The following is a 17718-nucleotide window of genomic DNA, read 5'->3' as shown; positions in this document are numbered from 1 at the left end:
ATGTGGAAAATAGCAGACATGACAGAAAGTATCCACAGAAGTTTTTTTGGCCTTTAGTAATTTCTTTATTCATACTTTTATTTTAATAGGTGTGTTGCCTCGAATAACCTTAATAGCACTACCTCTTCGCCCTTGGAGTTCCTGGTAACTGGTGAGATGTTTCTGATATTTGTAAAATATTACATTTTCAAATTTTAGACTTGTAATGTTATGGTTAGTGGTGTGTACAGTAAAGTGATGACCCAATTATACTTTGTAGCTAACTGCACAAGTTATGTAGAATTTAGTTGATTTGATGATTTTAACTCTTGGTTGATTAGTGTGTTTATTTCATATGTAGCTGTACTGCAGTCCTGTTTTATATTATTGTGATACACTGAAAAATCATTTAAGAGTTATACAAACATGATGGATTTTATTTCTACTTAAAACAGATAGTGATAATGCAACAGCATATGTGTCACTGGAAGTAGTGGTCAATGGAAAGAATCAGAGAAGCACTAGTGTGGTGGTGTTGGAAGGTGATGACTTAATCTTCCGCTGCATTGGTAACAAGATGGCCACTAATGAATTGAGTTGGATGCTAAACAGAAATCCACTTGAGGAAGATTTGGAGAAAGAATGGGGACTTACTGTTCAGAGTGAGTTATTAGTATTGAGCATTTAGTGATACTTTTATTATGTTAGGTCCCTCAGCTAGCAAGGATACCAAGTATACCTTAGGGAGCTGGTCATCTATGCTCATGAAGTTTGGCATCCTTGCCCTTTTTTCTAGACTGGAGGTTGGGGCAAGGGATCCAAGTTCTGCAAATATCTCTGACAGTATATGCATATGACCTTGGATGAAAGGGGCTTGTTTGCTGCCCTATTTGTCTGGAGATGCAGATTCTTATGGGCTGATTGCTTGTGAGAAGAATGAATTATAGATATAGGAATATGGTAGCTGCAGACACCTCAAGGAAAGGAAAGTTTGACATCTTGTGTAAAAGAGGTTTGTGAGGTTGTGGGACATTTGAATGAAGGGTGTGAGATCTACTTAACAGGAAGATACAAATGGTTATGTGAGATAATGTTTAAGAATGATCGTGCAGAATTGACTTCAAAAGATGTTTAATGCATTTGTAGCACCTTATGATTATTAGGTATAATGTCCAATTGTAAGAGATTTAGTGTCAAAAGTGGTTTTATATTTATTTTGTAATGATGAAGAAGAGGTTAAAGATGTCTTTTGGAGAGAACTTGAAAGAGCTGTTGAAGATGTGGATATAGAGGGGAAACTGTTTACTGTGGGTGACTTGAATTAGTGGCTGGGAGACAGAATACAAGTGACCAGGATGTATGAGGTACCAGGTACAATGACATTGGATAAGATGATTTATGGGTTTATGCGAATAAAACAAAAGTAAATGAGGATCTGTCGATAAAGTAAATTGAATTGTAAGAAGAGGAGAACAGATATAAGGAAGTGTGAGAATAGCTATAATGCTCTAAGAGTAGAAAGTGGGACAATAAAAACAGGTGAAACTTAAGTTAACAGATATGAGACCATGTATAGAAGCATGATGGCTGACATAAGGCAGCATTCGATCCCTAGCATGAAGATAATGGGAGTAAAAGTGATTGCAGGTATTACAAAGGAATGAATCATCTCTTTGTGCTTTGGTTCAGACGGAATGGAGAAAGGTGGTAGAGGAGATTATAGAGAAAAAGAATAAACTACATTGCAGTTATGGATTTACAGAAAATTTTTAAGGAAAGTCTGGCTGCATATGGTGTGTAAGGAAGAATTCTGAATGCTTTTAAGAGCTTTTTCATGGAAGTAGCACATGTTTAACATTAGATGATAGATTGAGTTGTGTGAAATCGAGGTGGGTGTACTAAGGTTGTATGATATCACCAGAGTTTTTCCTATTTTATGTACAAGGCATTATTCGAAATGAGACTTAGGTGAGAGTGAAAGGGATGTGCTCCTAAATGTTGAAACAAATTGTGTATTTACAAAGTTGTGTAAAGATGATGCTGTGCTGATAGATGAATTATACGATGCATGTACAAATATGAGTAGGAGTAAGATTTTAGTTTTGAAAGAGATGGAATTTCGTAGTGTAAAATTAGCTGGATTGATGAAGAAATAGTTGTTGAAAAGTTTGTATATTTTGAAGTGAAACTTTGCGTGGATTGTAGTTGCAGAACTGAAGTTGGGAATGATGTGGATATGCACTGATAGTTCTAGAAATTGAAATAATCAAGTTTACAGTTTGCTAGAATTATGTGCGAGATATGTGAAGAGAAAAATCTGATAGGCAGATGGATGAAATTCTTTGAGCATGGTATGGGTATCTAAAATCTATGGCAGATGATTCAGTGGTAAAGTTGATATAAAGTACTACAGTTGAAGTTATAAGGTATGGAGGTAAACTTCAGAAAAGATGGATAGACGTGTTGAGAGAATTGATTAAGGCTAGAGATATTCATAATAAGAATGCTTTAAGCATTGTTTAGGATCAGATTTAGTTGAAGCCCTCTATACATAGAGATAGTATAAATGATGTCATTGGTTTTGCAAGCAAAATATCAAGCAAAATGCAAAAATGTGAAAGACTTAGTGTAGAAGTTCATGTTTGACTTTAATACACTGGGCATTTGGTGATGATGTGCTTGAGTGGTATGGGAGGCTGTTTGTATCTGATGCACCCCATGATACTGGCAACTATGTCAGTGATGATAGAGTGATTTATAGATTAGTAGAAAAAGTCACCAGTTTATCAACTTTGACATTGAAATGTATTGTTTAATCACTTTTCAGAAGCAGACTCAGAACTTTCCTACATCTCAGAGATCATTATTCAAAACCTAACAAGAATGGAGAACTTCAGTCTGTCATGCATGGAGGAATCTGTCTCACTATATAGTGTTACCCGTTTGATTCAGGTGAAACGTAAGTAGTATATTCTAATTTCATTTTATACCGTATGTTTTGTGGATTATAGATACCTTTCCAGTAGGGTTTTCCACTTTTTTATGATATTTGCTTGTAAATAGTAACTGTATACTATATGAAATGCTTTAAAACAAAACATACAGTTATTGTACTTATCCAAAATTATTCTTTTTGTCAACTTTTAACTTGCATATATAGATTGTGGCATGAGAAGCGTAGGAGGCAGTCAGATTAGAATGGGTAGTGAGTGGTGGGATGAAGAAGTAAGATTATTAGTGAAAGAGAAGAGGGAGGCATTTGGATGAGTTTTGCAGGGAAATAGTGCAAATGACTGGGAGATGTATAAAAGAAAGAGGCAGGAGGTCAAGAGAAAGGTGCAAGAGAAAAAGAGGGCAAATGAGAGTTGGGGTGAGAGAGTGTCATTAAGTTTTAGGGAGAATAAAAAGATGTTTTTGAAAGGAGGTTAATAAAGTGTGTAAGACAAGAGAACAAATGGGAACATCAGTGAAGGGGGCTAATGGGAAGGTAATAACAAGTAGTGGTGATGCGAGAAGGAGATGAAGTGAGTATTTTGAAGGTTTGTTGAATGTGTTAGATGATTGACTGGCAGATATAGGGTGTTTTGGTCGAGGTGGTGTGTGAAGTGAGAGGATCAGGGAGAATGATTTGGTAAAAAGAGAAGAAGTAATGGAAGCTTTGCGGAAGATGAAGCGGGCAAGGCGGCGGGTATTGCAGTGGAATTTATTAAAAAAAGGGGGTGTCTGTGTTGACTGGTTGGTGAGGATATTCAATGTATGCATGGTTCATGGTGAAGTGCCTGAGGATTGGCGGAATGCATGCATAGTGCCTTTGTACAAAGGCAAAGAGGATAAGGTTAGTGTTCAAATTACAGAGGTATAAGTTTGTTGAGTATTCCTTGGAAATTATATGGGAGGGTATTGATTGAGAGGGTGAAGGCACGTACAGAGCATCAGAGTGGGGAAGAGGAGTGTGGTTTCAGAAGTGGTAGAGGATGTGTGGATCAGGTGTTTGCTTTGAAGACTGTATGTGAGAAATATTTAGAAATACAAATGGATTGGTATATAGCATTTATGGATCTAGAGAAGGCATATGATAGAGTTGATTGAGATGCTCTATGGAAGGTATTAAGAGTATATGGTGTGGGAGGCAAGTTGCTAGAAGCAGTGAAATGTTTTTATCGATGATGTAAAGCATGTGTATGAGTAGGAAGAGAGGAAAGTGATTGGTTCTCAGTGAATGTCGGTGTGTGGCAGGGGTGCATGATGTCTCCATGGTTTTTAATTTGTTTATGGGTGGCGTTGTTAGGGAGGTGAATACAAGAGTTTTGGAGAGAGGGGCAAGTATGCAGTGTGTTGTGGATGAGAGAGCTTGGGAAGTGAGTCAGTTGTTGTTCGCTGATGATACAGTGCTGGTGGTTGATTCGGGTGAGAAACTGCAGAAGCTGGTGACTGAGTTTGGTAATGTGTGTGAAAGATGAAAGCTGAGAGTAAATGTGAATGTAAGAGCAAGGTTATTAGGTTCATTAGCACTGAGGGACAAGTCAGTTGGGAGGTAAGTTTGAGTGGAGAAAAACTGGAGGAAGTGAAGTGTTCTAGATATCTGGGAGTGAATTGGGCATCGGATGGAACCATGAAAGTGGAAGTGAGTCACCGGGTGGGGGAGGGGGCGAAAGTTCTGGGAGCATTGAAAAATGTGTGGAAGGCGAGAACATTATCTCGGAAAGCAAAAATGGATATGTTTGAAGGAATAGTGGTTCCAACAATGTTATATGGTTGCGAGGCATGGACTATAGATAGGGTTGTGCGGAGGAGGGTGAATGAGTTGGAAATGAGATGTTTGAGGACAGTATGTGGTGTGAGGTTGTTTGATTAAGTAATGAAAGGGTAAGAGAGATATGTGGTAATAAAAAGAGTGTGGTTGAGAGAGCAGAAGAGGGTGTATTGAAATGGTTTGGTCACATGGAGAGAATGAGTGAGGAAAGATTGACCAAGAGGATATATGTGTCAGAGGTGGAGGGGACGAGAAGTGGGAGACCAAATTGGAGGTGGAAGGATGAAGTGAAAAAGATTTTGAGCGATCGGGGCCTGAACATGCAGGAGGGTGAAAGGCATGCAAGGAATAGAGTGAATTGGAACTATGTGGTATACCGGGGTCGACGTGCTGTCAATGGATTGAGCCAAGGCAAGTGGGTAAACCATAGAAAGTTGTGGAGCTTGGATGTGGAAAGGGAGCTGTGGTTTCAGTGCATTATACGTGACAGCTAGAGACTGAGTGTGAAGGAATGTGGCCTTTGTTGTCTTTTCCTAGCGCTACCTTGCATGCATGTGGGGAAAGGGAGTTGTCATTTCATGTGTGGCGGGATGGCGACGGGAATGAATAAAGGCAGCAAGTATGAATTATGTATGAATTTGTATGTAACATTTATGGATCTGGAGAAGGCATATGACAGAGTTGATAGAGATGCTCTGTGGAAGGTATTAAGAATAAATGGTGTGAGAGGCAAGTTGTTAGAAGCAGTAAAAAGTTTTTATCGAGGATGTATATTTATATATATGTTTTTCATTTTTATACTATTCTCCATTTCCCACGACACGGAAGTAGTGTAAAGAACAGAGGACTGAGCCTTTGAGGGAATATCCTCACTTGGCCCCCTTCTCTGTTCCTTCTTTTGGAAAATTAAAAATGAGAGGGGAGGACTTTCAGCCCCTTGCTCCCTCCTCTTTTAGTCACCTTCTACGACACGCAGGGAATACATGGGAAGTACTCTTTCTCCCCTATCCCCATGGCTAGAATTTATATTTATTCAGATTAAATATAAGCAGAAAGTTCTTTCATATGGTGAGGTCACCTCAGGTCTCCATATTTCAGATTATTTGCGAGTGGATTTTCTCTTGGAGAGTGTCTTACAAGTAATCTATTTTATTTTAAAGTGAAGTTTTGTATTTCATCAGTATTTTATACTTGTTCACTCTTTCCCACATTGGTGAGGCAGTCCTAGGAATAGACAAAGAAATGGCCTTATTCATTCACATCCATTCTCTAGCTGTCATTTGTAATACATCAAAACAACTGCCTCCTGCGCACATCCAGGTGCCATATCACATTCCATTGTGTTTCAGCTGCTTAATACGCCCTTATTTAGTCCATTGACAGCACATCAACCCATGTGTACTACATCACTCCAGTTCACTCTATATCCCATGCACACCTTTCACCCCTTGTGCTTGTTCAGGTCCTGACCACTCAGTATATTTTTCACTCCATCCTTTCATCTTCAATTCAATCTCCCTTTGCTCCTTTTTCACTCCACTTCTGATGCATATATCCTGACACATATATCCTATATCTCATCCTTTCCTTACTCATTCGCTCCATATGTCCAAACCAATTCAGCTCACCTTCTTAAGCTGTTTCAGTCACGCTCTTCTTATTACCACACCTTTCTCTTACCCTGTTATTACTTAGTCAATCAAATCATCTCACACCACATATTATCCTCAAACATTATATCCAACACATCCACCCTTCTGTGCACATTCACATATATAGTCCATGCCTCACATCCTTACAACATTGCAACTATATTACCTTCAAACATATCCATTTTTGCCCTTCCAGATATATCCTATTGTTTTGTACATTCCTCAATGCTCTCTGAACCTTTGTCTTGTCACCCTTCCTATGACTTGGTTCTGTTTTCCCATTCGCTGCCATGTCAACACCCAGGTACTTAAAACACTCCATATCCAAAACTCCTTTCAGACTCACACCCCAACTAACATGTCCCTCTGCACTGCTAAACCAAATAACCTTGCTTTTGTTCACATTTACTAGAAAATTTCTTCTTTCTCACACTTTTCCAAACTCATACACCAACTTTTGCAGTTTCTCAGTTGAGTCTACCTCTAGTACTGTGTCATCAGTAAACAGCAACTGGCTTACTTCCCAGACTCTCCCTCACTCCTTACAAGCTGTGTGCTATTCCCTCTTTTCAAGTCCCTTGCATTTACTTCCCTCATCACTCCACCCAAAAACAAATTAAACAGCCACTTTTGACATCGCACATCCCAACTGCAGGCCCAACTTCATCTGGAACCACTCTCCCTCTTCTCTCTTCTTGCACCCATGCCATACACTCTTTATGAAAACTTCTCATTGCTTTCCTCTCACACTATATACTCTTCAGACCTTCCACAAATTATGGCCATCCACCTTATCATATGCGCTCTTCAAATCCTTATATGCCTCATACATATCCTTCTGTTTCTCTAAGTATTTCTCACATTTTTTCAAGCAGAAACCTGATCCATACGTCCTTTACCACTCCTGTAACCACATTCTTTATTTCCGGTTTGATGCTCTGTACATGCCTTCGCCCTCTCAGTCACCACTCTCCAATAAAACTTACCACATACACTCAACAAACTTATACCTCTGTTGTCCAAACACTCCCTTTACTTTTATATAATGGCACCTTACATGCATTCTGCCAATCCTCAGGCACCTCACCATTATCCATTCATTCACTGAAAGCTCTTTCTAACTAATCAGCAATATTGTCACCCCTTTTGATAAGTGAGGAAAGGTTGACAAAAAGGATATATTTATCAGAGGTGGAGGAACAAAGAGAAGTTAGGGGCCAAATTGGAAATGGAGGGATGGGGTGAAAAAGATTTTGAGCTATTTGGGCCTGAACATGCAGGAGGGTGAGAGGTGTGCAAGGAATAGAGTGAATTGGAACAATGTGGTATACTGGGGTTGACGTGCTGTCAGTGAACTGAATCGGGGCATGTGAAACATATGGGGTAAACCATGGAAAGGCCTGTGGGGCCTGAATGTGGATAGGGAGCTGTGGTTTTGATGCATTACATATGCCAGCTAGAAACTGAGTGTGAAAGAATGTTGCCTTTTTTGTCTGTTTTCCTGGCTTAACCTCACTGACACAGGGGATGGCGATGCTGTTTCCTGTGGGGTTGGTTGGTACCGGGAATGGATGAAGGCAAGCCTGAATATGTACATGTGTATATATGTATATGTCTGTGTTTATATATGTATATGTTGATATGTATATGTATTTTTATGTGCATGTATGTGCGTGTATGTATTTCTTTTTCTTTCAAAATATTCGCCATTTCCCGCGTCAGCGAGGTAGCATTTAGAACAGAGGACTGGGCCTTTAAGGGAATATCCTTACCTGGCCCCCTTCTCTGTTCCTTCTTTTGGAAAATTAAAAAAAAAATAATGAGGGGAGGATTTCCAGCCCCCCGCTCCCTCCCCTTTTAGTCGCCTTCTACGACACGCAGGGAATACGTGGGAAGTATTCTTTCTCCCCTATCCCCAGGGGATGTATATGTGTGTATATATGAATGGATGGGTCTTTCTTCATCTGTTTCCTGGTGCTACCTTGCTGATACGGGAAACAGCAATTAAGGAGAGTAATGATAATGATAATCATCCACTCTAGCTGCCTCGCTACACTTCACCACTTCTTTTTTAACCAAACCACTTTCTGTGATTACCGTTTTGCATACCTCCCCATCCCAAGTGCCCATTTTGCATACCTCCCCATCCCAAATGCCCTACATGTGCCATCCTATCCTCAGACACATCCAGCAATCCTTCATAATACTCATTCCATCTCCTCACCTCATCACTCCCTGTCACTACTTCCTCATTTGCTCCTTTCACTGATTTTCCCCTATGTTCTTTTGTTTATATATACTATTAAACTTATTTCAAGATGTCTTAGTCTCCTTGAATTTTATTGATAGTTGCTTACTCCAGTTCTCATTTTTCCTCTTTTTCAACCTCTGCTTATTCCTCTCGACCTCCTGCTGTTTCCTCTCGTACATCTCTCAATCTTTTGAACTCCTTCCCTGTAAGTTCCGTCCATATACTTCAATTTTCTATTTCACAAGCAACTTTACAGTGTTATCCCAATTTCGCTACTCTTTCTCACCTGCCCACTTTCCATTTGTGAAATGATTTTTTTATTTCAAAATAAATAAGTTAAGTATTAGTATGACAAAGTTGAGTGAAATGCATTATGGGATGTGTTAAGGATATATGGGGATACAGGGGCAACTGTTGGATGATGTGAAAGCCTTTTATAGAGAAGCAAGTGCATGTGTAAGAGTGAATAGAGAGTTGAATGAAAGTTTTGCTGTATATGCGGGTGTGGGAAAGTGCTGTGTGGCGTGATGTGGCTTTTTAACACTCACATTGATGGATTATAAGAGAGATGAAAGCAATACTAGGGAAAGGGGGTGCAGAGATGGAGTGTGGTGGTGAGGGATGGTGGCTAGTGACAAGCTTGTTCGCAGATGACTGTATTGTTTGGTAAGAGTGAAGAGGAGTTGCAGAAGATTGTTTGTTTTATGATGTATGTGAGCATAGGCAACTGAAGGTATATGTTAGTAAAGCAAGGTAATGATGTTTGCAAAGAAACAAATGAAAGTAAAGACTATAAAAACCAATTGAGTGAGAGAAGAATAGGGCACTAAACTGTGTTATTGATATGGGGGGAGAAAGACTGGAAGAGGTGAGCCATTATGGGTAAGTATGATGATATGGAAAGAGATAATGGAGAAAGCAGTACAAGGTTGAAGAGTCATTGGGTCCCTTAACAGAGTATTGAAAGGTAGAGGAGTAAGTGTGGATGAAAAGAAAGGATGAAGGGAGAGCCTAGTCCTACTAGCCCTAACTTATGCATCTGAAACATGGACATGGGTAAGTCACAGAGGTCAAGAATCCAAGCTGTGAAAACTAGCTAGTTGAAAGGAGCATGTGGTGTGATTAGATGGAACAAATAAAGAAATGAGGGGGTGTATGAGAGATTGGTATAGCAGGAAATGCAGAGGGAGTGAATTGTGGAAAGGTAGAGTTGTTGAAAAGTAATACTTTGAGGAGATTTGGGCGTGTGAAAAAAATGCAAGATGGGGAGTTTACAAAGAAAATGAATGATAGTTTGATTAAAGGGTTTGGTATGAGAGAAGACCACCTGTGACATGGGTAAATAGATTGGAGGAGTACTGGAGGGAGGGAAGTGTCGAAAAAATGCCTAGAATGGTGTATGCGGGAGAAGCACTTCAGAACAAGGACAGATGGAGACTTTTTTGTCATGGCCACCTTCTTAATGGGATTTCTCGGAGGAAATGAGCATCAGAGATATAGATAGATACATAGAATGACTCTTGGTATTCTAGCTAAAACTGACTGGATATTTTCCATCACATACAGGAAGTAAATATGATCTTTATCATAGGGTAGATAAGCTGATTTTAGAATAAATACTGTGTGTACAGTATTTCCAGCATAGCAGGTACTAATGATAAACCAAAAACCTCACCTTTTCTTTTATATTTCCAGGCAATATAATGTCGATGTATTCCCTGCATATTGTAGAAGGTGACTAGAGGGGGAGGGAGTGGGGGCTGGAAATCCTCCACTCCCTTTTTTACTTTTCCAAGAAAAGGAACAGAGAACTGGGCCAAGTGAGGATATTCCCTCTGAGGCTCAGCCTTCTGTTCTCAATGCTACCTCACAAATGAGGGAAATGGCCTGGTAATCCTCTCCCCGTCTCCCGCTTTATTTTCCAAAAGAAGGAACAGAGAAGGGAGGCAAGAGAGGATCTTTCCCTATTAGGCTCAGCTATCTGTTCTTGAGTCTACCTCGCAAATTCTGGAAACTGTGAATATGTATAAAAAAAAAAATGATAATAATGTTCATTGTAAAGACTACAAGTTCTGCATAAATCTTGTCTACCAATTACTTTTTTTCTCTAGCAATGATTGCACCAAAGTGGAAGGATGGAAGTAGCTCTCCTCTACGAGATTATAGCCTTCATGAAATGGGAAATCTAACCATGGACTGCAGTGCAGATGGTACACCTCCTCCAGAAGTCACATGGTACAAGGTGAATAATATTTTCTTTGTTTTGAGAATTTTTGTTCACCACATCAGTAAGGTAGTGCAAGGAACAGACAAAGAAAAGCTAAGTTCATTCACATCCATTCTCAAGCTGTCCTGTGCAGAGCACCAAAACCAGAGCCTACATCCACAGTCAGGCCTAACAGACCTTTCCAAGGTTTCCTCCTGACACTTCATGTCCCTTGGTTCAGTTTATTGATATGTCATCCCTTGTATAGCAGATTGCTCCAGTTCATTGTATCCTCTCTATCCTTTGTATGCCTCACACTCTCCTGCATTTTCAGGCCCAGAACCCTCAAAGCAACATTAACTTCATCCTTCTACCTCTTTCTTGGTTCACCCTTTTTCTATCTGACTTTATGTCCTCGTAGTCATTCTCTCATCACTTATCCTCTCCATTTACCAAACCATTTCAGCAGATCCTCTTCAGTTCTGTCATGCATACTTTTCTTACAACAGCAGCTTAATCATCCACCCTCACACTACAATAGTTCTCAGATATTTCACCAGCACAGCCACCCTCTTCTTTCATTTCTTGTATAAGGCCTATGCCTCACATCCATATATCACCATCAGGACTACTGTACCATCAAATTTACCCATCTTTTCTGTTAATGATTGTGACCTCTCTTTCCACACATTCATCAATCAGCACTTTTGCCCCCTTACCCATTTTTTGGCTTTCTTCAGCTCCCATGGTTGCATTAGCTGCCATATCTACTTCAGTGTACCTGAATCACTCCACATCCTCCTAGTTCTCTCCATAAGAACTCACACTCCAAATAATCTCTCTTCACTGCTAAACCTAATAACCTTGCTTTTATTTACATGAACTCTCATCTTTCTCCTTTTGTATACTCTTCAAACCTAAAGGCCAACTTCTACAGTTCTCACTTATATCTGTCTCCAGATACAACAACTGACTTATCTTCCAGGCCCCGCTCAGCTGCAGCTGACTGCATACCTGCTTTTCTTTCCAAGACCTTAGCATTTACCTCCCTCATCACCCCATCCAAAAATTAAACAGCCATGGTAACATCATACACCCCTTCCACAGACCCACCTTTACCTGGAATACTCATCCTTCTCTCATATGGGCCGCTCACATGCCTTACTTTCTACATAAAAAAGATCTTAACTGCTTGTAGCAGCTTTTCTCTTGCACTATATATTGACAAAACCTTTCATAGGCTTTGAGGTGGAAAGAGAGGTGGTTGTGATGAGTGATATGAATGTGAAGATGGGATATTATGAAATTTGCAAGAAAGTTAGTAATTGGGGAGTGCCCGGAGTAAATGTGAATGGAAATTATCCTGTGGATGTGTCTACCTAGAGGGGTTTATTCCTTGCAAACACCTTTCTTCAGCCCAAGATGATCATTAGGTATACATGGATGAGAAATTATGGAAGAGAAGAGCAAATGAGTTTGGTTGATTATGTGGCAGTGGATGAAAGGTTGAGAAAGGCTAGAGTTTTGAGGGGATTCTTTGAAGACTGACCATTTTACATTTCTTGTTGGGGTGAGGATGAAGAACTGGAGGTATGGTGTAAGGAAGAATGGAGAGGTATAATGGTTGGCAAGATGAATCAGAAAGAATGTAAGAAAGGGTATGAAAGGAGGATGACCAAACATTTTGATGGAAATGCAGTAAATTTAGGGATGCAGTCATGTGTGAATGAGGTGTTTGGTTGCAAAAGATGGGAGGTGGTCAAATTAGAAAGGGTAATGAGTGGTAGGATGAAGAAGTACAGGTGTTAGTGAAAGAGATAAGAGAGGTATATGAGCAGGACTTACAGGGACATGTATTAGAGGAAGTGGCAGGAAGTGAAGAGGAAGGTCCAGGAGTTGAAAAAGGGGGTAAATGAGAGTTGGGATGAGTGAATATCAGTAAACTTTGGGGAGAGTAAGATGTTTTGGATTCAAGGGGATAATGGGCAAAAAACAAGAGAACAAGTGGGAACATCAGTGAAGGGGGTAAAGGAGGAAGTAATAATAGGTTGTGATGAAGTGAGGAGGAGAGGAGGACTGTTGAATGTGTTTGATGATAGGGTGACTTCCTCTCTGGCTGATCTATCTCCTTGATTATTGATGGATCAGCCTCTCCACCTTTCTCCATCAACAGTAGTGTCCTTGAAGGTCTGTCATGTTTCAAACATTTTTTATCCATTCTATCAATAATTTCTTTTCTTCTGCAAACAACCAAATGTGGAGCTTATCTTGAAGCAACTTCCTTGGTAAACTCAGACTTTAACAGGATATCTCATTGGGGTAGATGAAATCTGGTGAGATTTGATGCCTTCAAGACCCAGTTTCTTCCCATCTCTCAATTGAAAATTCCTCACAACTTTCCTCTCCCATTCACTGCTTCTGTAATTCCACCTCTTGACTCAATGAACATACTTGGTATTACCGTAATATCCACTTTATCTTGGTAGTAACTAAGTTTGCCTTTAAAAAGCTGTAAGTCCTGTTTAGATGTCAAAATTTCCTTTCTTGTGGGCAGTTGCTCAGTTTAACAAAGGACTGATCCTTCTTTGTATAGAGTACTGCTCTCACATCTGGGTTCATTCTAGTTCAAAAGCAGTCTGACTTATTAACTCTCCCAGGCCAGCTTCATAACTTGACCTGCTCAATCTATGCTCCAGTTTATAAGGTGTTACTGTGGTGTTTCCTCCCAGGAGCTGGCTAGTTGTGTGGTCCCACCACTAGTTAGACCATGCACTACTCAGCAAACTGCTGTGTCACATGATTACTGTGTGGCTGTTGGCAACTCATAGGTGGGCTATTTTGATAACTGCTTTTTCCCTACATCTCAAAGTTTTGGAACTCTCTCACTGCTTGTGTCTTTCCCAACAATTATGACCTGGCTTATTGTAAAAGATAGGTAGTTCACTTCCTCCAAAATTTATGAATATTTTCCCTTGTCTCTAATTTTTCCCTTTCATTAACCTCTCCATATTTCAATTAAGACCCGGCCTTGATGTGGAATTTTGTCTTTGACTGGAGCCTCTAACATAAAGAAAAAGAACAAAATGATGCAGGGTCCATGTGGCATGCAAAGTGAGAGAATCATTGAGAGTGGTTTGGTGAAGAGAGAAGAGGTGATGAAATCTTTATTTAAGATGAAATGAGGTAAGGCTTCTGGAGTGCATGGTATTGTAGTTGAATTTATTAAGAAGGAATGAGTGTGTTATTTGGATATTTTGCATTTTCAGTGTAAGTATGGATCATGGTGAGGTGTCTAATGATTGGCTGAGAACATGTATAGTACCATTATATAAAGGCTAAGGGGTATAAAGGTTAGCGTTCAAACTAGTGGAGTGTGCCTGGCAAGTTTTATGGGAGGGTATTGACTGAATGGTTGAAGGTATGTACAGAGCATCATACTGGGGAGGAGCTGTGTGTTTTCAGAAGAGGTATATTTGTCAATCAGGTGTTTGCATAAGGAATGTTAGTGAGAAATATTTAGTAAAACAGATTGAGGGAGGAAAGCTACTAGAAGCAGTGAGAAGTTTTTACCAAGGAGAGTGAATGGTTCCAAGTGAAGGTTGGTCTGTGGCAGGGGTGTGTGATGTCACCATGGTTGTTTGATTTGTTTATGGTTAGGGTAGTGAAGGAGATAAATTCAAGAATCTTGGAAAGAGGGGCAAGTTTGCATTCTGTATAGGGGATGAGAGAGCCTGGGAAATGTGTGTTATTGTTTGATGATGAGACAGTACTGGTGACAGATATGAGTGTAAAATTGCTGAAGTTAATGACTGAATGTGGAAGTGTGTGTGAAAGAAGAAAGTTGAGAGTGAATGTGAATAAATGCAAGGTTTTATTTGTGTGTGAAGGAAGAAAGTTGATAGCAAATGTGAATGAATGCATGGTTTTATTAGACTTAACAGGGTAGAGAGACAGTTGGTAGAAGTAGTAGGTAGGAGCATTAGGTACAAGTAGTGAGGGGGAACATTAGACAGGAGCCTCTGCAGACACTTAGCTAGAGTTACTCCTCTGCCAGTGGCCTGTTAAGGGTGAGGCACTAAAGGCTAAAAAGTGGCACTGGAGTTACCTAGTTATGGAGACTCTGTTGCTATGGCCTCCCCTCTTGAGAAAGTTCCAGTGAGAACAGGTGTCAGAGACACAGGTAGATAATGGGAAAGGTTAGCTGGGGTGTAAGTTTGAATGGAGAAAAATTGTAGGGAGTAAAGTGTTTTAGATAGGTAGGATTGGACATGGCATGGAACCATGGAAGCAGGAGTGAGTCATAGGGTGGGTGAAGGAGCAAAGGATCTGGGCGCACTGAAGAATGTGTGGAAAGAGAGATCATTATCCAGGAGGGCAATAATTGGTATGTTTAAAAATATAGTAATCCCAACATAATGATATGGATATGATGCATAAACTGTAGATAAGACTTTGCAGAGAAAGGTGGGTGTGTTGGAATTAAATGTTTGAGGACATTAGGTGGTGTGAGTTGGTTTGATTTGAGGACATTAGGTGGTGTAAGTTGGTTTGATTGAGTAAATAAGAAAAGGGTAAGAGAGAAGTGTGATGATAAAATGAGTGTGGTTAAGAGAGCTGAAGAGACTATGCCAAGAATGGTTTGGACATATGGAGAGAATGAGCGGGGAAAGGTTGACAAAGAGGGTATATATGTGTCAGAGATGGAGGGAACAAAGGGATTGGAAAGACCAAATTAGAGATGGAAAGATGGAGTGAAAAATGTTTTGAGTGATCAGGGCCTGAACTTGCTGGAGAGTGAAAGGCATGCATAGGATAGAGTAAATTGGAATGATGTGGTGTACGGGGGTCTACATGCTGTCAATGGACTGAACCAGGGCATGTGAAGCATCAGAGGTAATTCATGGAGAGGTGTGTGGAGCCTGGTTGTGGATAAGGAGCCGTGGTTTTGTTGCATTATACATGACAGCTTGAGAATGATGTGAGCAAATGTGGCCTATCTTCATGTGTTCCTGGTGCTAACCCCTGGAACAGAAATTGAGTATGAAAATTATGTGTGTGAGCGTAATTACCTGTTTATACAGGGAGGGAGTTTTACTCTTTTTTTTTTGTTGGAGGCTCCAGTCATGGATGAAAGTCCACATCAAGACCAGGCTTTAGCTGAAATATAGAGAGGATTATGAAAGGGAAAAAGAAGAGACGAGGGAAAGATTTCAAATTTTGGAGGAGGTGAAAAACCTGTCTTTTAAAATGTGCCAGGTTATAGTTATTGAGGGAGACATGAGACGGTACAGAGTTCCAAAGCTTCAAGGTGGAGGAACCAGTTATCACAATGGCCAACCTTTTAGTTGCCAATGGCCATACAGTAATCAAGTGACACAACAACTCACTGAGAATTGTGAGGTCTACTTAGTGGTGGGGACAAGCAAGCAACAAGCTCTCAGGAGCAAAAACAAAATTAATACCTAATGCCCAACATTGCAGTGTAGGGCAAGAGAGTCAAGTTTTGAAGTTAGCCTGAGAGAGTTTATAAGTCAAACTGCTTTTGACTCAATTTTGTCAAGTAAGGATTCAGAGCTAGAACCACCCTAGATGTGAGAGTAGTGCTTCATACAAGGATGAATCAATCCTTTGTATAAACAGGTCAACTGTTCAGAAGATGTAAAGTTTTGACATCTAATCTGGGCTCCCAGTTTCTTTGAGGCAGACTTAGCTATATCCATAATGTTGGGTTTCCAAGAAAAAGTGTATGTTGGGTTTCCAAGAGAAAGTTTATGTTACAGTAATATCAAGTATATTCGTTGAGTCAAGAGGTGGAATTACAACACTGCCAAAGGAGAGATGAGAGTTGTGAGGAGTTTTTGATAGAAAGATGGATAAAAATTGGGTCTTTGGGGGCATTAAACAAATATTTTGTCTACCCCACTGAGATATCCTATCTAAGTCTGAGTTTATTTAGAAGCCCCATCTCTTGAACTCTCTGCTATCATACAACTTCTTAAATTTATTTATGCTGCCTGAATCAACCATGTCCTTAGTCAATCCGTTCCATTCATCCACCTCTCATATGCTATAAAGGTATTTCTTTGCATCCTTATTTACAAGTTTCTTACAAAATGTTGTGATGTTCTCTGTCTGTATATACATATATGTGTACTTTAATGATGTTATGAATAGACCATGTTAGAGAGTGCATCAATAAAGAAATATATTTTATTTGATGTCCTCAGTTGTTGCCTTAAGAATATAAGGTGAAATGCTCTCATTTGAGAATTTTTAGTTGTTGATACATTTTATTGATTTGTTATGGACATAATGGAGGACACTGGTATCCTTTTATATTACATTATAGTCAAAATTATGTCTTATCTTCCTCATAGGATAATGTAATGTTGGATAAGACATTAAAGCATCCAGAGGTGATTGGAAATCAGATCTCCTTTCATTTTTTGAAGACTTCAGATGCAGGGCATTATTTGTGTGAGGTGAGTGGTAGCATCATACATAAGCTAGTGTTTGATATATGGTGATTTTACCAATGTTTTTGTAGTGAATCAATGCATAGAAATGGCTACTCTTTTCTGTAGTCCTTATGCACCTGGTCATGAGAAGAAAGATCATAGGCAAGTGTTTTGGGAGCAGCTGAGTGAGTGTGTCGGCAGCTTTCATGCACGAGATCGAGTTTTAGTGATGGGTGATTTAAATGCAAAGGTGAGTAATGTGGCAGTTGAGGGTATGATTGGTGTACATGGGGTGAAGATTTGTAGAGGTTTTCAGAAAAGAAGAGAGAACATTAGAGAGAAGAGAGTAGGAAGAGTAAGTGAGCTTGGAAAGGAGACTTGTGTGAGGAAGTACCAAGAGAGATTGAGTATAAAATGGC

At 39.8% G+C, this 17718-nt stretch overlaps 1 protein-coding gene across 3 annotated transcripts in view; it reads left to right on the top strand.

The window, feature by feature from the left end:
- Positions 1 to 17718, top strand: part of LOC139749540 (vascular endothelial growth factor receptor 3-like) — a 104298-nt gene that overhangs the window by 30933 nt on the left and 55647 nt on the right. For all 3 annotated transcript variants that reach the window (XM_071663527.1, XM_071663536.1, XM_071663547.1), the window contains 5 exons: positions 90 to 151; positions 435 to 641; positions 2807 to 2938; positions 10747 to 10877; positions 17219 to 17323. In XM_071663527.1, coding sequence (XP_071519628.1) covers positions 90 to 151; positions 435 to 641; positions 2807 to 2938; positions 10747 to 10877; positions 17219 to 17323 — 637 coding nt within the window. The remainder of the gene's footprint in view (positions 1 to 89; positions 152 to 434; positions 642 to 2806; positions 2939 to 10746; positions 10878 to 17218; positions 17324 to 17718) is intronic.

The sequence above is a fragment of the Panulirus ornatus genome, chromosome 1, assembly GCF_036320965.1.
Source record: "Panulirus ornatus isolate Po-2019 chromosome 1, ASM3632096v1, whole genome shotgun sequence".
NCBI lineage: Eukaryota > Metazoa > Arthropoda > Malacostraca > Decapoda > Palinuridae > Panulirus > Panulirus ornatus.
This window is presented reverse-complemented; position numbering and strand designations above follow the sequence as displayed.